We start from the raw sequence: 24679 nt of genomic DNA on the forward strand, positions 1-24679 counted from the left end.
GCAGGAACATTATAACAGGGTTCTACTGTACTAAGTTCTTACAGGGACCTTGAGTTTCTGTACTTAGTACAGACAAATACATATCATTGAAAGAGAAATATAAAATATTTTATAAATAAGATACAACATTGTTTGGTGACAATATGACATCAGTTTAAATATTGGTGTTTCTGCATAACTAAAAATTATATAGTTTTAAAGAAAGATGTTATTTTAGTTAATTTTTGAGTTAGAATGATAATCTGTTAAACAAAATTGGCTGTCTTAAAAAAAATTTCCTGATAATTTCTGGAACATTTTTTGGATTTAATGAATAATTTTTTCAGTTTTTCTCAACTAAGAACAGCTTCCATTGCTGTCACAGGTGGCCCATCACGCTCAAAATCATCCTCTGATTCAGCTTTATATGCCATTATATACCTTTATATGACATTGTCCTGCTAGGAAGGAGTTTGTAAAAAAAAGTCTCATTGAAAATATTTTCAAATGAGTAAGACTTAAAAATCCTCTCCAGCTTTTCTTCCTTCTACAGGTCTGCCGCCTCTGTGTCTGCATCTTTATCCTCTCCACACACAACTTTTTATATCGCTCTCGGCAGCGGTGCAACCACCCCGAACTGGCTTGAAAGTTATGTCCAAAAGCAGTCAAACTGTTTTGTTTCTGCTGTAACATTCGGCCAGTTTCTGTGACATTTTGTGATCAAGCATCTTTCATCCATTTGTTCAAAGCATCTGGAAGACGTTGATGATAACCGGAACAAAGTCTTTTGTGGTCACACCCAAACAATGATTCATCATACATTTTTTATATTTTTGCGGTCTTTAACAATCGTCATATTTTTGCTGCCTTTTTTTCCTTTGTCCAGTTCTCTGAGCATTTCCAACTTTACTTTAAACGTGAATTGCTTTAGTTTCTTTTTCTCTTCAAGATAACTCTTTTTTTTAGCACTATACGAGGTGTCTAAAAAAACATAATGAGAAAAAATAAATTCAAAACAATGACAATTACGGCATGGACTTCAATCTATACATTAGCGTGACACTTTCCACAAAATTATTATTCTTTTCTTTCGAACTTGAGTGTTTCAATGTATTGAATGCTGTTGTGTTGTACATGTTGCATATTGCATACATCAAATCTATGGTACTGGACGCAAACATTTGTTTTGATGTTTTTAGAAGTTGGAAGGTACGTTGCCATGGTGTAAATGGTTGCTTTTTATTTATAATATTTATTATTTAGCTAGATATTCATTTACCAGTTTGAGTAAATTTTGGAGTAGCAGTGCCACCCTACTAGTAAAATTATGATACAATTTTTCTATGTTAATATATAATATTCGATGGAGATTAAAAAATATATGTTAAAGTGAAAGGTACGCTATAGTGAAGTACTTTGTACCGGTATTCTTCTGTAGCCCTTTCATGCCAAGCAATTTGATAAATAACTCCTAACAATTTGACTAATTGGGGATCTGAACACATGTCGGGCAGGGGGAGGTGGTGTAGGTTGGGCCTGCAATACTACATCTGGGTAGTGGTAGTGGTACTCCTGTACTACTATATTTTTTTGCAATGGTTTATTTTTCAGCACTCACAGTGGACCTTGGACAGTCATCTGGAGTGCAATAAAAAAATGTTAAGCAGTTGGAGGAATATAAATTAAAACCTTAAATTATGTACAGTTAGTTCTCTTTATAAAGTATTTAATGGTTCCAAGAAATTGGACCCTACTTTGGGGGAGAACTTTTTCTGCATTTTCTTCAATTTTTTCTCTGATGTGATATCCGATGGTGTCGTTTGAGCAATAAAAATGTTTTAGTTGCCACTTCTAACTTCTTGCAAGTTTCAACAACTTAAAGAATTAATATGTTTGGCAATAATAATGATGACACTTTTTTGTTTCTCATGATGACGGCTTAGACGCAAAGAAACACAAAATATATTAACATATTTTTATTATATTTTACAGCACGGTTTTAAAATCGGTCTTGTGTTTATTTATGGTAATGTTATCTTCAGTAAATGATAATTAACATGGCTGACATGATAAACAGGTAGGAACTACAAAAAAGAGAGAGAATAAAGTATCAAAACCCTCCATGATGAAAACCGTACAATATTTGTGTAATTATCCTTCTTCGAAGACATAGAAAACTTAGTGTAATATTTTTAAAAGTGCGAGAAGAATATTTATCATAGTTTTTAATTTGTAATTCATAGTTAAATGGAAATCAATGGTCTAAAGACAGTTGAAACTAAGATGCCTTCATTGGGTTATTATTTATTTCCTCCTATAACTGTAGTTAATGCCTGTGCTGTTGGTACCATTACTTATTTAACTGAAAAAAAGACTGTATCATGGAAACAAGCTTAATATTTATGTTAAGTTCTAATGTGACGTAAATATATAAATATTACTGAAGTAACATGAATATTGATGACAACCTCCCTACTGTTATATGATGATTTTCCCATTGATTTGTGCATGCAATTCAAGGGACGGATGGTTTTATACATTATATTGAATTGTACATATATGAGGGTAATGTTAGAGAAAATTCACTGTATGTATCATCTCAACGAAATTGATCATCCATGAAGTTGTCACTACTGTTCACTTTGTTATAGAGAAAACCCCCAAAACCATGCTGAAGTGAATAATGTTATACTGTCTGCCTTCTAAAAATGGTTTCATACATATTAATTTCTAAAATAATTTTTTGTACTTAAATTTATTTGGCTTTATTAATATTATTAATATTTTTATTATTATTTTGTGTTCTAGGGAGCAGTTGGCTTTGAGTTGTGGTCCATGTCTGACATGATTCTTTTTGACAACATCATAGTCACAGATGACCCAGCAGGGGCTGCCCAGTGGGCTGCAGAGACATTTGATATCAAACGAAGGAAATTTGAAAAGGAAGGGGTAAGTTAAACTTTGTCGTTTACAAAACTTTTTTTATATATATATATATATATATATATATATATATATATATATATATATATATATATATATATTCAACATTCATGTTTGTAAAATTTTCTTCCTCACCATTTTACCTAAAAGTTATTAAATGGATTTGTTTATCTTTATCAAAACATAACATACATCTTTTAATATGTTTTAGGGTTATTAGAGTTCCTTGTTTGATAATTACCAAATATACACAAAGTAACAAACAAAAAAAATTTTCTTTAAAAGATCATTGCCTTTTTATATACTGGCCTGAACATCCTAACCATTGTGTTGTAGTTAAAGAACTACAACACTACAGTACCATATTTTAGTTTCCAAGTGGTTATCTTTAACATAACCCTTTTTTAGTGGTTGCTATCTGCAAATTCATGTATGCTATGAAAGTCACAAATATGCTGTGTTTTGAATCATTCATGCGATTTTTCCTTTACGTTTTAGCGAGACAATAGTGATAAAAACATTGAATATTTTTTGCATGATTAAGAACCCCACTTATTATTAGTGTTTTTGATTATGAATCATCATCAAAACTTATAAAAAAATCACACAAATAACTTAATCTCAACAGAGAACGTTGGTACACGTCAAACTCACAAGGTCAAATATCCATAAGCAAATGAATATTCGTTATTTTAAAGTGTTAGTATTAGAGATTGCATACAAATAATAAACTATTCGTATTTGAGAATTGTGTTTTTCGCACCAGGGGTAGTTTCACTCTTGGTTCCTCCCTGAGCTCGGGGGGTGGTTGTGTCGGAGGGACTGTTTGCAGGACACCATGTGGGAGCGCATCATGAAGTCCATCAACTATAAGCCCGGCTGGTGGGGGCTGTACTTCCTGTACTGTCTGATCCCCATTGCAGGCTACGGCTGGTACCTGTGGAGCCGGGTGGCGGAGGTAGAGCTGTAGTAGCGTTGCCTCGTGTTGTAGGAGAACCTCCTCACCCGGCTAATCAACTACACTAACGAGCGCCCGTGGCTCTGGGCCGTGTACGTGGTAGTCATTGGTCTCCCTGTAGTGCTGCTGATAGTCATGTGCTGTACCTCCTCGTCCCAGGTATGTGCATTGCCAGGCTAGTCTTTGTGTTGCGATGTGTCTAGAGCTGGGCTGATAGTCTTGCCGATCGTTGCGATCAAAATCATGCCAATTGATATTTCACGTAGATCAGCTACCATATTTACTAGTCATCTATAGTTTTGGACATTAAAAAAAATCTAACATTTTCACCGTAAGGGTTGCCCTCAAATGGTACGCACCATATATCTGTCTTCAGTAGTTACATGGATACAAGTGAAGTCTTTATGTTCGCATCTCAGCTTATTGGAGCGTAAGAAATAAGGTGGCTCATCCTTCCTTCCCCATCTCCCGTTCACCATACCACCTAACAAAAAGACAAAGCATAAAATGCTGTTTTTTTATACCGTGTTTCTCTTCCCAGTCTGTACATATTCTTTTTTACACATTATTTTCCTGAAGATAGGAAAAGCAGCTAGAGATTTTTTAATGTCAGTTACTTCTATAAAATCTATCACCGCATGTTACTAAAATTTTTTTTTGGGGGGGGGGCTGCAGAGTTTTGTCATAGAATTCCGTAGTTAAAATTTCACTCAAAAACAATGTTTGGGCAATGTTCCCTCATAAAAACCATTCTAGTTAGACATATGAAGATTGTGTACAGTGTCAGTTTATGGACATCAGTAATGATTAGGGACAAGATTATATGGTGAATTGCGATATTCGAAATAACACTGCAGGTGCTTGCGCACATTCAGTTACCGGCAGACGAATGGGCAGACATTGCTTGTGTTTGTGCGAGTTCCCTGCCACTGGCTAGACTGAGTTCATCATGGCCTAGTCTTGGCCGGTAGACAACGGTACAGCACGGCGGCATACGTGTGGAGGTAAAAACATTTGGTCCTTTTACAGTCCATAGCCGCAACTTAACTTCCATTGCTGATGTTTGTACAACAGCCGATAGCATAGTCAGACCTGCGCACGCATCTCTTCCCCCCTTGTATGGCTAACTGTATGCCACGGTACATTTGTTTACAGAAGTTGAAACAGGCTTTGTGGCATCATATCCGACTTTTTTTTTTGCCTGCGGAGATTTCGCGCTAACTGAAATTTACAGATGTGCTATTCGAGACTGGGGCAGTAAAATTAACATCGCGCTAAATAAATTCGCGCAATCTTAAGACATGCTAAGTGAAGGATTGTTTTACATGGTCTCTTTTGAAACACCAAGCTACTGTTGAAAAAAAGTGTTTTATGACTAGTTCAAAAACAGGAGCAGTTGAGAAAGCAAAGAATTTGGTGATAGGTGGTCGTCTGGGAGGATGTAGGAGGAGGGGGAGGGGTGCCTTCCCCAGCAGCCACGGTGAGGAGAAGCAGAAACAACCCAGCGACAAACTCCATTTGCACCCTCTCTCTCATCCTGCATCTCTGTCACGCCTGTGCAGGGTTCAGGAAGCTGCAGTCTAAAGTGGCATAAGTGACATTAAAGAGGCAGAACCTGTATTTTTTTTAAAGGCATGATACAGGATGTCCCAAAAGTAGTGTACCCATTTAAAATACAGATACTATAGTTAATAATGCAGTTACAACGGAAATGTTTATATCACTTTGCAGCTTATAGTCAGGGGTTTATTCATGAAAAACAGCATTGGGCATATGCCCACCATTCACATTTTGGCAGTGACGAATCCTTAGCACTACATGTTGCATGACCTTCGCCAAGATTTCTTGGGAAATGTCGAGGATTGCCATGCAAATGTTGTCTTTGAGGGTAGCAAGTGTCCGTGGTTTATTTCTGTAGACACTGTCCTCGAGAAAACCCCACAGAAAGAAATTGGGGGCGGTGTGATCCGGTGACCTCGGCGGCCAGTTAATGTCTCCATTACGGGACATGACCCGACCTGGAAACATCTCCTGAAGAAGTGTCATGGTCAGCCGAGCGGTATGGCAGGTGGCACCATCTTACTGAAACCAGACCTCGTCATTTTCCATAGCCAATAATGGTCTGAGAAATGTGCTCAACATGTCACGGTAGCGTTCACCATTCACAATGACGGCCACTCCGTCAACGTTTTCAAAAAATAAAGGGCCCAAAACACGATGTGCCATTATCCCGCACCACACTGTAACACGTTGCTCATGGAAGGGTCTTTCATGAATCATTTCCGGGTGTTCAGTTGCCCAAATGCGGCAGTTCTGTTTATTGACAAAGCCACTCAGGTGAAAATGGGCTTCGTCACTGAGAAGTTTCGTGTGGAAATTGGGTTCTTCTGCAGGTTGAAGAAATTCATTCGCAAACTGCAGTCTTCTGGGCATTTCAGTAGGCAATAATCGTTGGACAATTTGAATTTTGTATGGATATGTGTGTAAGTCAGCAGTTAAGATTCTGTGTAACAAAGATTTCGATATGCCAAGTGCTTGAGAATGACGACGAAGCGATTTCTTGGGACTGTTTGTCACTGATGTGCGGGCATTGTCAATATTGGCTGCGTTTCGCGCCGTTCTTGGACGTCCACTTCTGGGTCTATCAGCAACAACATTTCCATTATCTCGGAAATGTTGCATGCATCTTCTTATGACTAGAGGCACTGGAAAATCGTAAAAACGATATAGGCGCGAATAAAAGCGACAAAATGGTTTAATGACGAATAAACCCTACAATCCCATTTTTAGAAGTAATTATTAAAATTTCAAGTAATATTAAAATTTCCAGTAAATTTTAGGTTTACCTAATATTTTTAAATAAAACATTTCTTATTATTAACGGCCTAACCTCATACAATTAAGAACATTCTTTATTTTATGCATCTTCTTACCGCGTTTGAAGATTAACTAATAAACGGTGACGATGGCGAGCCATGTAAACAATCAACACGATCTATGAATCTTGTAAATAACACGAAACACAATTTAAATACGCATAGGCTCGCGCGGAAACTTGGTTAACGGCAAACGTAATGTACGACCCAAACAAATGTAAAAGATTAAAGAGACGTTTATTTACGTGCATGAATATTTTCACGGGAAAGAAAGTGAAGAAAACATTTATAGACAAAAGGTGAAAACATTGAAGCGGCCATGTTTGCCAACGCGTGCGTGATATTAACACAAGCAATCAAATTATTTACTGTTAAATGACAACAACTAAAAGATAAAAATGCATTAATTTAAGTTTACAACTAGTGGTGCACCGATGCGGATACCGATGAATCGTAATCGGCGATTATGAGTACTTTCCGATTAATCGTAATCGGCGATTATCTTAACGATTACTTTGCCGATTATCAACGTCCCGGCGTAATTAAGTAGGTTTTTACCGTGTAATATTTTGTTACACATTTTAGGACAAAATACGGTAATATTTGTATATTTTACAAAATTCATCTAACTCCGTCATATGATGATTACAGATATTTCGTTAAATTTAATAAATCTCATTGCCTCGAACAATAAAAAATAAGTTTTTCCTACACGTTTATTTACGTTTTGTCTTTTGTTCTGTCTTTTGTTTAGTGGCCTTGTACATCACCTATAGCCAGAGACGTAAAATAGATGGCACGCTATCAAAATACCACAAGCAGTTGCAGTGAATTCTATGACAATCAATTTTTTCGAGTCGTAGTAGCGGTTCAAAATCGTGGTCCCGATACCTTCTAGAGTTTATCACTGGGTTTTACAAACTCATTATGGGTATCTTTGGTAACATTATCCGTTGTTGTGTTATTTGTATGTGACGTGAAAAGTGTAAAAGTATTTATAATTTTATATTATTCAGTCAACATAAATAAAATCACATGTCCCAGAATTGGTTTTGAGTCATTTATATATAATTATAGTGAGATGGCGAGTAGGGAGAAAAAAAGTGAAGTGTGGAAACATTTTTCTATAAACTCAAGTGAACAAAATAAAGCAACATGTTTACGTTATTTAACGGTAATTTCTCGATGCAACCTTATGTGATAATCGATAATAATGCTAGTTTTCCGCAACAAAAACTTACCCATTGTAAATTAAAATTATTAGACTGTAGTTCAAGTTGTTTACAATAACAAATATAAATAGAAGTTAATTTAATTTACACTTTGCAATGACTTAATAGTGTATTTTATATATTTTTATACTGTTATTATAACTGTATTCTCAATTTTACCTAATCTTGTTATTAAATTCACATGGGAATAAAAAATTTTGTGTGTATTATTACACTTAAACAAATTTGTTCATTGTAATCGGTAACTGAATCGGTATCTGCCGATTATTGGTCTAATAATCGGTAATCGAATCGGTAATCGGTAAAGTCATATCGGTGCACCACTATTTACAACACACACTGCTTATATTTGGCAACTACAAATAAAAATTACGAAAATCTACTTCAGTAAAATTTGTTAGCACTTTAACGGGAAAAAAAGATGGCAGCAATGTAGCTCTCTGCTTTTGTCGCTCATTTGTTGAACGTACCTAGTGTTTTCCTAATTTCCTAACCCGAAAAAAAAAAAGGGGGGGAATCTGTGAAACTAAAATATTGCGCTGCTATTCACAGTAAAATTAAGGTTATTAAAGTTGGTTTTCTGTATCACGTTCACGTGCAATGCAGTTAGAACTAGGGGAACCTTTTAAAATAAACACTTCCAGAAATGTTTTAGGTTATAATTTCATCCGTCCGTTTTCGCAAGGTTTTTTTTTCCTACCATTTTGGGGCGGACAAAATCTGTTACCGTGCAGTGTGCAGAGCAATACAAGTCGCACCATTTCTATGTTAGTGACACTAACGTACTTATGTGCAAAGCTTGCAACATCTGCATAAACTGGGAGAAGAATTAAAATTAAAGCTATATAAATGCTATATGGCAAAATATAAATGCTACGAACAGACATTATAAACGCTATTTTCCAGTGCCTCTACTTATGACGTGTTTTGATGGTGTGGCGCGAACATTAAATTTTCGTTTGTATGACCGCTGGGCTTGCACAACACTATGCCCATGCGTGAAGTAAAGTTCAACTATGGACACACGTTCATTCGGGCTCCACCTATTCTTGATAAATCTCAATATCACAGCAACAATCGGCAACAAACAAAACAATTATAACTACTGTGGTTCCCAGTTTATTTGAGTCTCAAATGGGTACACTACTTTTGGGACATCCTGTACAAGTTTGCGGTGATAATGGTACCCCCACTTAATTTTCTGTTTTGATAAAAATTAGAGCATTATACCTATTTGGGTAAATACGGTATTGACGTGACTTACATCCTATTTCATAAATATATATTGAAAAACATGCAGACTAATAATTGGCTAATATTTACTGTAATTTTGTCTGATGATTGGACACTTATAATTTTTTTTGTGAAAGTTTTTATTTGTGGTGATCGCTATGGTTTAGAGACAGGTCGGTCCCGGTTCTCGGTTCTGCCAATTCTCAGCAAAGTAACTGGCATCAAGAACCAGGAATATAATGTTGGTACCGGTACCACGGAAAGCATAACAGCTCCCCAGTGAAAATACAAGACTCCTGGTAAAACACTATGTTTTATTGCCGGTGATCAACATGCACGCGTCTTTCTAGCTTCACTTTAAATCCCATGTGACAAGTGAATGGTTGGTAAATCTTTGAAAATTGCAGGTGACAACTACAAAGGTAGTCTCCCCTCCCCTTCCCTTCTCTTTCCTTCCCTTCCCTTCCCTTCCCTTCCTTCACCACCTTGCACTAGTTGCCCAGATGAAAAGATAGGCAGGAAGTGTCAGAACATAAACAGAGTTTTTTGTGTAGAGATCCCAAACCTTTGTTTTTTGTCCCTCTTTTCACTAGCAGACAGGGATGATCATTTCAACTAAAAGTAATAATACAGGCTCAATATACTTCTAAAAATTTACAAATAAATACTATCATGATTTAAAGTTGTCTAATACTAATTAACTGTAGATATTACCTACAATTTTGGCAGCTTTACATCACTTATAACCAGAGACCCGGAAATATCACAACTCACGAATGTACGTACAAATCACTAAACACTATTAAACAGTAGAAAATGGATTTTAATGAAAGTTAAATATGATTTAAAAGGGATTTTTGCTTAGGATTCACTTGCGAACTTATTTTTAAATGTTTTTAATCCTGAATCTTCATATCTATTCATAATATCCACTAATTTTTAGTTATTTTACATTTTTTTAAATCATGAAACAAATAGGTGCGAGTGCATGATAAAAATGGTATACATACTTAACCATAGATAGAGTACATTGCATCCAATAGTACGATACATTATAAGGATTCAGTGTTACAAATTATTGTAAGATATACCCAAAATTATGGTACTGGACGGCAGATTATTACCGTAGGGTAGGATTATCAGCGGGATGCAGTATATATATTATGTCGGTTTCAGACATCTAGCATTTGAAAAATTATATGTTTAATATTGTGTTCACTGTGTATAATTTTTATTAAAACTGTTAAGATTATCAAGAAGTCATTTTTAAAGCATATCAAAATGAACTCCCGTCACTGGTGTATGGCAGAAACTGCTTTCAAGCAGGAAGAAAAAAGATAACCAAATATCTTGGAAGCCCCGTGCTGATTCAGCATTCAAAACAAAAACTTCCCCTTTGTCCTGTCCACTTGCCCTTTCTCTATAAAAGCCTTCAAGGCCACAAAACCAATGGTACTTTACTTCACCATCTTATTCCTCCAGTGCTGGCAGAGTTTTTTCGTCACTCCCACATCTTATCTAACAGGATGATTTTCCCTTCATGTGCTCTTCTGACATGCCTGACAGCCTTAGCACTTTCAACCCAGTCAACTAAATTTTTCCTAGCCACAAATTTTCAAGCCAAATTAGTAAATTACCCAATGACAATTATAATTCCAGTATTCTGAGAGGTTTGATTTTACAAGACAAGGGATCCTTTCGTTATTTCATGAATATAAATATCTACTTGCTTTTATGAAATATTTATTAAATAGTATTAAAATTAGCTTCTCTGAAATATTTTGTTATAAGTTGGTATGAGTGGGGTAATTTTTTTTATATATTTGCATTTAGTGACACAAGAAACAACAGTGCTACTTGGGGCTAGGTGGCTTGTTTGTGGTCTAATTATGGTTGTGTAAGGTGCTGATGAGTCATGTTAAACAAACATATCATTTATTAGGGCACACTGTATCTTTGATATGACATTGAAATTGTGTGGGGGTTAATCTAAAACTGAGAACTGATTTTTAGGTACCGCGAACTGGGGGGGTGGGGGGGTAGTAGAACCAAACACATCACTACTATGGTTCATTTGGTCAAAGGTCAATGGTTCAGTTCCATACCTCTGCTTGGCTCATTTTAATTTATAAACAGTGTCTGCACACAAGTGGTTTGGAGCTCACTATCATTTTTTTTGTATTTGGTTATTTTGAGATTTCCTTAAGTTGTATTTAACTTTGATTTGGCTTTGCCATCACCATACCTTTCAGTAGTTGAAATAGCAGTGCCCTCTACGCTAGTGCTTTTTTAATATTTATCATGCCAACTCTCCGTAGCACATATTCTAGTAACCTGTCCCATTCACTTTGTTGTTTTAATATATATCTATAATAGTGTTATTATTTATAAAGCTGAGTGCATCTATGTGTTTTGTAAGGAAACGGTCATGTACTGCAGTTGGTAGTTCTATAAATGTAGAAAAGTTATTGTTCTCGCAGTGGCGACATTGTGGTGGTGTGGCGGAGTTCCAGCTAGGCCAGTGATGGTTGACAGTTCGCGGGCCCACGATATATTGACATACGGGCCATAAAGAATGAAGTGGGGAAACTGTCATAAAACTTCACTTGTATTTTACTGGAGACAGATTTATGGTGTGATCCATATTCCAGGGTGACCCTTATTGTGAAAGTGTTAGATTTTATGCCCAAAATTAAAGGTTCTACCCATACCCAGGGGCGATCCTTCTAATACAGTAGTTTCTTACAGCCCGCCTAAAGAATATTTTAATAAAAATCATTAGTTATAGTCTCGTATATTGGATTTGTTTGCCTCTATGTAGGATATGATTTCAGAGGACACTGTTATGAATAAATGTTATCCTCAGATATATTTAAAATATTTTATATATATATATATATATATATATATATATATATATATATATATAATGTAAAATAGGGGAGGTAGGGGAGAGTTGAGACACCTTTTATATATATATTTTTTATGTGCTCAATAAAAGCCAAATATTTCATATCTTCATGTCTGCCTAATCCATGGTGTTATTAGCACATAATAAAAAATAATAAAGTAATTATGTTTGCGTGAGTGCCTGTAAATTATAATATTACACAGTGTTGCATAGTGTATCAAATCTCCCCATGCTAGGGAGAGATGATACGTATGTTAGGGAGAGCTGATACACTTGTTAAGTATGTTTATTTATAATGGTTTCAAAGATTTGTTTTTGCACAGAAGCATAAACAAAGTATATTAAATAAAAATAAATGTTTTAATAAATGAAGATTTACCAAATTAAATGGTAGGAAACTAAATAGTTTGAAATAATACCCATAAATACATTTAACTAAACTAAACAAAACAGAATCAACAGTTTCACAACACTTTACTACTACACATTTAACATTCTTCACAAAATAGGTCTATATTACATTTTTTTCTACAGATCATGAAAATTACCTATCATTTTGAACACGAAAAAAAGATATAGTCTTGTAAAAAAAAACTTCTTTAACAGCATTATCTCATGTTATAACCATGAAAACCTTCTCTGAAACTGAATCCTTCAATCCTGTCATTTCGTAGAGTAAATGTGGGTTCACTAAGAACTTTCAATATTTGGTTTTCATCTATCATAGTAATGTCTTCTTTTTCTGGCCACCTATTGATTTTGTGAACATTTAACATACTTCACAAAATGTTCTAAAAATTGGAGGAAGTTTTCCCTAGTCATCCACCCACTGTGATTTGGATGCTCAACTATTTGTGTACTCGGAGGAACACTTTTGCACATATAACTTTTTGCATTTACTCGGGGTAAAATTACAAATGGAGGAATGTGATTTCCAGCTGCACTAATGGCACAACACACTGTCACAAGTGTGCCTCTCTCCTGTGAAGTGGTTTGGCCAACTTGTCGTACACCCTTCTGAGCTACCACTTTTTTTGGTTTGTGTGTTGTCGTCACACCTGTCTCATCAATGTTCCAAATGTTATGGGGTTCAAAATGTTCTTTGTCGAACACATGAAATAAGTTTTTTTTGAAACTCCTCAACTATAAATTTATTAAAAGCTGTGGCTCTTGCAATACTTGTGGCCTCAGGTTGTCGAATTGATAAATCAGGATTCCTCTTCATGTATGTACCCTCGGAACCAATCGTAGCCTGCCATTTTATTAGAATCCCAACTCTTAGGGTATGTCTTTGTATTTGCTTTTGCGAACTCGTATGCTAACTGACGACACGCAACAGTAGATAGCCCAGAATGTAGTTTGGCACTTACTTTTAGGTAGCTAGAAAGCATAACCTCTTCCTCTTCCTGGGATTTGTTATATAGTGATGAAAAAACAGTTTCTTCCCCTTTTTCTTTGTATATTTTAACACGGCGCATTAATGTCATTTTGTCTATGTTAAACTTCTTTGCAGTTGCCCTCAGGCCTTTGCCCACATCTGCAACCTCTTTCACTGCAGCTTCTAAACCAGAAGGGCTGCAGGACCTGGAGTTCTCCTTTTTTCTTTTGTAGAAAAATGGCATCTAAAAAATAACAAACATATTAAGGTTAAAATAGTCTTAACACCAAATGTAGGTACAATCCAAACAGAGCCCTAATAAATGTGACAGAATATGGCAATATTTTTTAAATTCATTTCTAAACCATAGTTTAAAGGTTTACAGAAGTTAAATAAAATAATATCAAGAAATTCTGCAAACAGATTCTTCAAACAGGCTATCAAAACAAAATAAAAAATTGTCTTATGTTTTTTAGGAGAAATGATTCAATGTATCAAGTCTCCCTGATTCAAGTGTATCAACTCTCCCCTGTTGTGCCTTATACAAGAAACATAATCTCTTGTCCTCATACAGGTTAGAATCAAACTAATAAAAGCAATTATGGTTCACTGAGTGTATGTATTCTTTGAATTTAAAAGTTTTATGACAGGCTTTCATTGTATAAAACTTTTATAGAAGAGAATTCAGTAGGCTTGAAAAAAAACTTACATTGGAAGAAACACTGGGAGCTTCTTTCTTCGTGTACTATTTAAGCTGCCATCTTGATTTACCTGTGTGTTTTTTTATTAGAACCTAACATATAATTCACAACTTATCATTGGTACCAACATTGATAATTACAGTAGAACCCGTTTATAGTGAACCCGCCTATAATGAATTCCCGTTTATTGTGAATTTCCGTCTCAGTCCCGCCAAAATGATGTGAGGTTATGTATTAATTTATTGGATATAGCGCACAACTTTTGTCAATGTTGATACGTTTTCCCGCGTACCACGAACAAATTTTGCCGACATAATGCACATTTTTCTCTATATTTTCATATAATTACAATTTTTTTTTTCACAAAACGTCTATTCTGGATCACATTGAAGTTTTTCTCCGCAATACGCTACTCGATTGTCCACTGTTCATATTATAAACAAGTCGTATTCGAGTGGCCTCGGTATGCTACGTGTAGCCAGAAATGGTGATCAGTTTGGTGAAAATAAAAAATAGTTTTCCCTGCATAGTTAAAGAATGGGCGAACGCGTGTACATTTAATATGTATTCAAAATAAAAAATAAATTACCGCCACACAAATACGTATGTACATTATAGCAGCAAATTCAATATTTTTACGTCTCATTTTTATCGTTCACGTTTCGGACATTTTGATCGAGTAAGGTTCGTAAGACTACCACTAGATAGAACTCTGTGGACTAAATTTTTCCATAGAAAGTGAGAAAATTTCGTTCCAGCTTTAGCAACTGCAATACTAAATGATAAGTAGTGATCTTTGATGCGCCAGACTCGTTATTTTTCGTTTATTTACTTTTGACGGTAAAAAGAATTTCGTTTTATTAAGCTGCATATGTGCTTCAATAAGAAATACGTACATAAAAAAGGGTGAAAAACGCGGTAAAAAACGTAAGGCATTATCTGTGCGAGATAAACTGGACATTATTGAAAAGGTAGACTTTAACCCCACTGTCCCGCACGTGTTAATAGCAAAGGAACTGGGAATTACAACATCCACATTAAGTACAATATTAAACAAACTGAACAATCTTCTTTCTCAAGCTGCGAAAACGTCACAGAGTATTAAATGCCTGAAAAAAGGATAATACGCCGATGTCCAAGAACCATTAGGTAATAGAAAGTTTGTACATGTATAGTTCATTAAAAATAATATCTGCATTTGCTCATAAAACTGTTGCTTTCAGTATTTCCATTCCTTCTTTTCTTGGCTTAGGCCTATGTGTAGTTAAGATTTTGCTTTTGAGTATGTATTGCCAATATAAAAGTTTTCCCAGATATAAAGTTTCCCCTCTATAGTGAACATATAAACTACTCCCTTCAGATTCGTTATAACAGGGTTCTACTGTACTTGAAAAAATGTTATTGTATCAACTCTACCTGTGTATCAACTCTCCCCTACCTCCCCTACCTAGTGTTTCATGATAATTGTTCTTGGATAAAAAAAGCTTTTCTTTGTTATGTTTTGTTTATTTTTAAAATAATAATTTTTGAATCATCATGACATGCCACATGTATTATTTGTTTGTCACTCTACAGAATAATACATTTGCAATATCATTGTTAGAAATGTAATACTTGTTCATGTGTGTCTGTCCCTCAGATTAGTTTGAAGTTAGCTGGTAACGCTATACCGACGTATTCGTTTTTATTATCATTATCGGTCGATACACCCAATTTTATGGACTTCGTAATTGTTTCCAACCGATAATTAAAAGACCAATACTCTTGAAAAAATTAGTTTTTTCCATTCAATTGTCACTCATATATTCTATTTACCTGTTTATAGTTACAAAGGCATTTTTGCTTTTTTTCTCCTGTAATTTAAATCTATACTGGAATGTTGTGTTTGTTAATCAGGTAAAGGGATAATATGTTGTGTAATTCTCAAATTTTATGTGTTAAAATAATAAATGTTTTTTTTTTTTTTTTCGTATTTTACCACAAATCCTAGCACTTCAATTATTTACAAAAAAGTATGAATCTGTTTTGATTCGGTTATCAGACCTCTTAAAGAAATGTGTACAGTAGAACCCCTCTCATACACTTTTCAACGGAGGGCACAAAAATGGTGTATGATGCGGGAAAGTGTATGAAAAGGGAATGGCAATAATAATTTTTTTTTTCAATCTAGCATACCAGCACAGTATCAGATTAAACTTAAATACATAATGTGTAAATAATTGCATTATATTAATGAAAGATATGAATTCATCATTATATATACATATATAAAACCACCATAAATGTAAAATACAGTCCATAATCAAGTAAAGCTGACATGAGAAACAGTGGCCTTACAAAATGTTATGAAGTCCTTTCTTGGAGGGGGGGGAAAAGTCACCAAGCCTAAATTAGAAATAAAAAAATTAGTCTATTGTAAAAAGAAAATCAGGAATTTTTGCTTGTTTATTTCATTTTACAAACAACTTTATGCAACAGAACAATTTACAATAAAATTTTAACTTGAGAAACGTAAAATACAAAACAATCCGATCGTAAGAAAACAATAACAAACGAGTATATTCAGTTCAAAGATTAATGAATGCACAAAATATGAGATCCGTGCCTTGGTAAAGCGCGTGCTCCATTTTCATAATCATTGCTAGTTTGCGCCACTAGTCTCGCTTGGTGCTTGCCAAAGATGCTACTAGCGAAGTGCACAGTCTTCCTGGTACTATTCATATCTATGGTGCAATAAAGTTATTTTCTTACGTTTGCAAAGGTAAACAATGAACGTTTTTCAAAATAAAAACATTAAAACGTTTATCAGGATGAATATAACAAAAAAAAATTGTGAATTTTAGGACTTTTCCGCTTCATAAAAACGTATGAAACGGGAAATTAATTATATTATAAGTGTATGTTCCGGGAAAGTAAACCATTGTAAATATAGTACTTTCGGCGGGACCAAAATTAATCGGCGTATGACACGGGAAAATGTATGAAACGGGAACGTATCATCGAGGTTCTACTGTAGATAAATTGGATCAGTATTGGTATCACATATCACTAGGGACAAGTTTATATGGTAAATTGTGATAAATCCAAAATAACACCGCAAAGAATTTCAATACAAAATATAACACCAAAATGCAAGTTAATATACCATATAGAACCTTTTGAAAAAACTTAGCTCAAATTACGAAAACTTAATGTTTTATCAAAATAAAACCATTGAATGTTCCTTATTTATTTTGCTTTAATATTTTACTTAAATGGATTGGAGAAAATTGAATATTATATTGTTTGAACTTGCATTGATGATGGCACTTATTTCAACATACAAAAATTTCTGATTAATATTTATTTTTTCTGAGTATGTAGTTCTGTGTTAGACATTATTATTAATGATTTTACTGTATAAGTGCATGAGGTATCAATCAAAATGAAACTATTTTGGTAAAATAATTATTAAGATGTATGAAGACAATGAATGAAGACAATAACAGCAAAATCTCCTGTTTGAAAAACCTAATTGTCCTGGGAGTAAAACCACGAAACCTTGTCCCTGCGCATCCATCTGTGTGGAGAGAGTGTGTGTGTGTGTGTGTGTGACCCCGGACCGCCCCCGGCAGGAGAAGGAGGAGCAGAGGCGGGCCGCGGAGGCCAAGAAGACGGACGCGGTGAGCGCGGACTACCCCGACGAGGCGGAGGAGGATCAGCAGGAGGCTGCGGACGCCGGCCCGAGCACCAGCGCGGCCTCCAAGGGCGACCTGGAGGTGAAGGAGGCCCAGGGGAGCGGCGACGAGGCTCCTCTGCTCAACAGGGAGGCCGTACGTCCGCCCGATGACGCGGTGAGTTAGTTCACAGGGGAAGCTCAGGGAAACACTGCATGGTGGTCATCTGACCAGGTAAATCTGGAAACCTTGAATTAGCATAAGATAAACTATGGGTTGCCTGGGTTTGTTTGAGGAGTAGGAAGTCGCCGCTTAATTTCTTTTCTTTCTTCTCTTGTGTTTCTTTTTTTACTTTAACATCTGAAGATTTTCATGGACATTAAAAATGAACAGAAGCTACAACCGTAAACTATTACCTTAATTTGTCACGTGAAAGACTAAAGGCTCTATTGTTGAATAAAACAAACAAAACATGAACGTAGAAGTAACTAGACTACCAGAGGGTGTCATAATTCTTTTTATGGTCTCTGTTACTGCTATTAATAGTACAAGTTTGGTTTCCGTGTTTGATGCATTCATAATACGTATAAACATTTTGATGTTTGTAATGTAAGCACTGTCTAAATCTATTCAGTATTATTTAACATCAAACAGTAGACATTTTTCGGGGTGAGTTTTTCTTGCTCTTCTTCAGTGAAGAATCTTTTGCATTGCTCATGATTTGCCCTATCAGTAAATAACATCTGTGAGGTTAATTTATTTTAGGCTTTCGACATTGGTTAAATAATTTTCTATGTACTCAAGTAAATGTTTCAATAGTCTTTGTCGGAAATGGCTCTTTAGATCTGTTTGGATAATATGGAATCTTGGTTACTTGAAGCTTTGTTAATCGACTACTGTATTGACACGCAGTTTGTAAACAACCGGTAGAAAGTTTGGCAAACATTTTCTCAGCTTCAAAAATGACAGTATTTCCTTAGGAATTTCAAAAATTACACTAAATATGTTTAAAAAAAATAGTTTAGTTAAACCAGATGTTAAATAAATCCTAGCATCTTTTTGTATGCGCAAAAATGCCATTGTACACATTGACTAGATGGAAATCATGTGTTTCACTGACCCCAGTTCATTCTGAAATAAAAATCACCATTTAATGAGATTTTGTATATTTTAATGGTTTTTGAGTTATCACGTATTCTAAATTTCACTGGCCATCAAACCTTTCATTTTAGTTAGGATTGCCTATTTTTTTTTTAAATCTTCCCTCCAGAAAAAAATTAGAGAAAATTAACTTTTGCAATTTTTTTAATACCTGTATTAGTGATGTGTTAGTTCAACTTTTTTTCCGCTTCTTGGTTCGGTTATGGTTATTAAAAATCAATTTACGTTTATTTCCAGTCACTCCGAAAATCCTGTTCACAAGAGATTAAGGCAATAATTAGGGATGTGCGTGTACTCGATAATTTCAACTTCAATTCGATTCCTCAACTATTTGAACCCGGAACCGAAATTAAAATTTGGAATCGAAAAATTCTGGCAATTTTTTCAAAAGTAAAAAAATCGAAGAAATTGACGGTTACCGTTCAACTGATTGATAGAAATAAATTTATTCATCAATTATCATTAATGTAACTCGTAAAATTGCCGCGCACTTTCACTCAAGCAAATTTCATAACGTTATGAAATATAGGTTAGGCCGAACATTAAATTCTTTTCAAAGATCGTGTATGATATAATTTACACGTTCAGAACCACTAACTGTTTAGGCTTGCAAAGATAAATACCTTACGAAAACTGCTTGTTTATGAAATAGTTTAACAATCTGCTCAAACATTTTTATTTCTGCCTACTTACGGCATATTACTCATGACCATTTCTCACGTTGCACAGGAAAAAAATATTGTTGGTTTATTTGTTTTGAAAAATAAATAACACATATTAAAAATGAATTTTACAACCATCAACGCACAATTTTCTGTTAACAGTTAAAATAGTTCCTTGTTCAACCATACATTTACAAAGATCGCCATTCTGTGACAGTCTTCTGTTAACAGAATAACCAACATTAAAACATTCACGACATAAAAATATTTTAGCGGTGCCGGACGTATAGACCAGTTGACACGCCGGGAAGCCTACAACTCACGTAGTTTCGGTTCCCTGGTTCCCTGCAAGAATTTCCGAAGATTTCCGAAGGTTTGCATTTTGGGTTTAACGCCACTTCAGCCGCTAAATCAGAAGTTTCCAATGAAAAAAAGCATGTTGTGACTGACCTAACCTAACCCGACCCTTCGATTTTTTTTAATTTCAATTTTTGAGAGAAATCCGAAGTGGCACGGACGTGGTAGGGAACCGAAACTACGTGAGTTGTAGGCTACCGTGACAGGCCACCATTTATCATAGATCGCGCGTGCCGAGACACAAAGGAATTGAATCACTAAATCGTAACATTCTGTCAGTATCGAAGTACTGTTTACTGTTTATGCTTTTGCCTTTTACAAAACTTAATTAAAGCTGATCATTGTTGTGTGGTTTAACTTCGTGAAGTTAATAAATTAATAATATTTACGTATTTTTTCCGTTTTTAGGGGAACAGATCTTGTTGAAAAAAACAAAGAAATATATGTTACTTATTGTTTTTAATTTAAATAAACCTACTGGCTAGGCCATGCTGCATACGTCATATGTGCAAATGTAGGTTAATTAATAAATTATACTTCTTAGCGCAGCACGCATCGCACTATCTCGGTGACTCCAGTGAGGCAGCTGACTTTACCGTTGGTAACATTTGACATCTTTAAACAGTGGTGAAGTGATTAAATAAGGAATGGATGAAAATTGTGGCAAGTTTAAGGGCCGCAGTCATCTTCCAGAATTGTATTTCTTATTCATTTAAGTTAAATACATATGGTTCAAAATAAATGCATTTTTTTTTTAGTCCTACCAGACTAATGACTATGTAGATAAAGTTACCCAAAGAATCGAAATCGGAATCGAATTTCAACTCTTGTGGTGAGAATCGAATCGGAATCGAATCGAACTGAAAATCATGTAACCGCACAACCCTAGCAATAATAATTAAAAAAAATAGCAGCACAACACATCAAAGCAATTAGAAGTTATGTATGTATTATAATGGACAAGGGATGTAATCCTCAAATTAACAAAGGTCTTATAAAATAGGATATACACACATTATTTGTTTGAGTTAAAAGTGATGTAGGGCTGCAGAAGTGGTAGCAGACACCTACAGTAGTAAAATACCATGGCGTAGTTTATTTTAAGGTTTTTAAAAGTATATGGGGGATTGATTTTTCAAAGATTTATGAACCTTATGAGTAGAGCCAAGATTTTATGGTGTTATGAAAAAGGACTTTTCGTCATTAAGAATTGTGGATTTCGTCTTTATCGTCATAAAAAATTAAAACACATGTAATAACATGTACACACCTAGCAGAGCTGCCTTGATCAAATGCTTCAATAATTCGTGGTTAGAGACTTAAAATATGCACATTAAACAATACTATGTTGAGAGTACATAAAAAATTAACAACTAAAATATTCAGTATTCTTATGCAGGTAAGTACTGTTCCTGAGTTCAGGAGAGAGTCTAAATTAATTAAAATAGAAACTACAGTTAAACTTTTGTTCTATAAATGCAATATAATTAAGCTCAGGAAAAAGCCACCATTGTCAGCAGTTCAGCATTCTCTGGTTTTAGAGATATTCTTCTATCACTTAGAACTACAGAATACTTAGAAAAAGATCTTTGAGTCCACATTCGTTGCAGGTATCCATATTAACTTTAAAGCAGCAGCTGCAAATTCAGGATAATCCGCTTTCATTTTACATAGTATGTCCACCATGTCTATGTAGTTCACATGCTATTTCTTCTGCTCTTGGGAAACCAGGTTTTGGAGTGTTATGTAGCCTGTCGCTACAGAGGTCTTCTGCACCTTGCAAAGGAAAGGTAGGTTCCCAATATGTTTCTGGAATTCTTTTTCCTCCACACGAATGTTTCCTACATTTTGAGGATTCATTATAGCGCTGATTCCCAGAAATAGTTGACGAGATGGATCAGTGTTCACCAGATCAATCAGTTTTATAAGACTGAGTTTAGCTGTGTTCTTGAACTGCTCTTTAAGGGCTGCAGAGTTGACAGTTTTCATTTCAGCCAAAATGTCTTCAACATTTTCAGGAAATATTCCCTTAGCCAAGACATCAAGAGTAGTTTGCAGTTTACTCAATTTTGTGCACAACTGATGAGCAGTAGGATACTTTGATCCTTCAAGAAAATTAATTAGCTCTACAAAGGTGTTACAGTTTTGAGCCACAAATGTAAGAGTGGCCTCAAGACATTGTAACTCTTCCTTCTGGAGTCCCTTGATATATTTAACACCAGAGTTATCTTCGCTAAGCTGCTCAAAGAATTCCACAATGTCGTGCAGATGGAGTGCGAGGTATGATACAGATTCAAACCATGTGTTCCAACGGGTAACAACTGGCATGGGGAATAACTTGACCAGAGCCTTGTTTTCTCCATGTTTCTGGAGAAGAAATTGAAGGTATGCATGCCTCCTCTTTCTGGTGTTAAGAAAGGCCATCTTTACCTTACAAACGAAGAGGTTCAGTTCTTCCAAGTTGTTTTGCCAGATCTGCCCAACAATGTTTACTTTATGGGCCCAACATTGTATGTGGTACATGTGGTCACCAAATACACCTTCAAGGGTACCAGCAGATTTTGTCATGTACCTGGCACTATCTGTAACATACGCAATTATGTTTTCTTCCTTGACTTCATATTTGGAGCATACATCAATCACTGCCCGAGAACAATAAACAGCATTTGCTGCTTCAAGGACACAAGAAACCCCTAAATAACATCTTGTTCAGCACCTGGTTTCAGAATTTTAAACAAGATGTTGAAAACACAATTATTACTCTTGTCAGTGGTTTCATCTGCGAGTATGACCACATCTTGCCCCAAGAGCTGCTGCTTGATTTCCACTTCTTTTTTCTCTCTAAGTAGGGGAATGTACTTTTTCCTCATCCAATCTGCTGTTGGAAGATCACCAGCACCACTTACATGCTTCTGCATCCATGCAGTCAGCTTGCTGTTGTCAAGTTTCTCAAGAGGAATACCTGTAGCTACAAAGGCTTCAACAGTTTCGAAAACGAAATCTTCCTTTTGTTTTTTTGCGCATATTTGCGCCACTCCTGCTTCTGGGATAGAAAGCTGTCGTTTCAAAGTGCATGGGGATCGTTTAGCTTTTACATGTTTGTCACTAATTGTGTGCTTGTTTACCGTGTCCTTACGTTCATGCTCCAAACGGCAATTACAATATTTACAGAAAAGTATTTTTCCGTCACTGACATAATCCCTCATTCTTAAACTCGTCAGCACGTGATGCCGCAGTAGCTTTATTTTTCGACATGATTAAGAAATTTAGCTTTCATTTATGCACATCATTTGTAAACAAAGCCTGGAGGTACCAAAAACTAGTATTTACTGAAGTTTTAGCGAAAAAATAAACCGCGGGAAGCCTACTTTTTACAGGCGAGAGAGCCATATACTCAACCCGAAGTAAAAGGTTAGGTTATGTCAGGTCAGTGAAATAAATGTTTTTATTTATTTTCCGGGAGGGTTGGGTAGGTAAGCGTTATTTAAAATATTTAATGACCGTAAAATAAATAAATCCTTGCAATATGGTGCTTTTTCATTAGCGATCGGAAAACTTTGATTATGTTACGATTTTGGCACTCTCGCCTGTGAAGTGTGAAATGAAAATGAAGGCTTCACGGTAAACTGCTTATTCAACAAGCACACAAAATTGCATTACAGTGAAATTTCATTAAATATCAAGTGATCATTAAATATCAATGTTCGCTTTTATTTTATTTTCATACGTATTTATTTAATGAATGCAGTTTTTTTTCACGTGTATTTTTCAAAGGATACAGCAAACAAGGCGCTGAGATTTTTCACGTTGTTGTGTTTGTTAACTTGATAATTTTAGTTTACGATCGTCAGTTGTTAATATTGCGTGATCTCTAGTGGCTAGATGCGTTTAAAAACCCTAACCTAACTCCGATAACGATCTTTTTTTTTTGTTAGTGAAATCGTCAATTTTTGTGATATCTTGTAATTTTTTAAGATGAATAATTAACGCATTAAATAACCACCACACTGCAGTTGGATGACGACCATTTCTTCTACAAACAGATACGGAATTTTTGTCAATCAACCAATAGTCGGTAGTTAACGATTTGAATCAATATTGAGGTGTTTATTTGTGGTTAGAAAACTTTTCGCGGTTTGGGATGAATTTCGCGTGAAAATTCGCGATTTCGCATAAAACCATATAATCTTGGCTCTACTTATGAGTTATGAACCTTAATGCTTAATCATAGTTTCAACTATTATGTTCATATTTTGTCCATAGCACAATAGTTCCCTTGTTTTTGTTGACGTAGTACATGTTCGAAGCCAAATTTTGCTTATTTCTTTCTGATACTGGTACGTGATACAAAACAAACAAATGTTTCTTCATGAATAAAGTGCTTGTCTACAATTGTGTGTGTGAATATTTTTTATGCCACCAATTAATAGTTTGAATTTGAAATTCTAGTAATACTATAACAGTGCATTTTTGATTGCGATTGAATCAGGTTAGAGTACAGTGCTTTCTTTGAAAATATTTTCTTATAAATAAGTTTGGCACATGATCATGTGTACCACCGGAACAAAATGGGAGAAAGTAATTTCCCACCCGACATTTCAGGAAAGACACGTTTCCTTTACTGGAATCCGA

The 24679-nt window shown here is 35.2% G+C and overlaps 1 protein-coding gene across 1 annotated transcript in view; it reads left to right on the forward strand.

The window, feature by feature from the left end:
• Positions 1–24679, forward strand: part of LOC134539388 (calnexin) — a 102562-nt gene that overhangs the window by 76732 nt on the left and 1151 nt on the right. The window contains exons 8-10 of the mRNA XM_063381382.1: positions 2788–2928; positions 3914–4039; positions 17826–18044. Coding sequence (XP_063237452.1) covers positions 2788–2928; positions 3914–4039; positions 17826–18044 — 486 coding nt within the window. The remainder of the gene's footprint in view (positions 1–2787; positions 2929–3913; positions 4040–17825; positions 18045–24679) is intronic.

The sequence above is a fragment of the Bacillus rossius genome, chromosome 15 (genome assembly GCF_032445375.1).
Source record: "Bacillus rossius redtenbacheri isolate Brsri chromosome 15, Brsri_v3, whole genome shotgun sequence".
Taxonomy (NCBI): Eukaryota; Metazoa; Arthropoda; class Insecta; order Phasmatodea; family Bacillidae; genus Bacillus; species Bacillus rossius.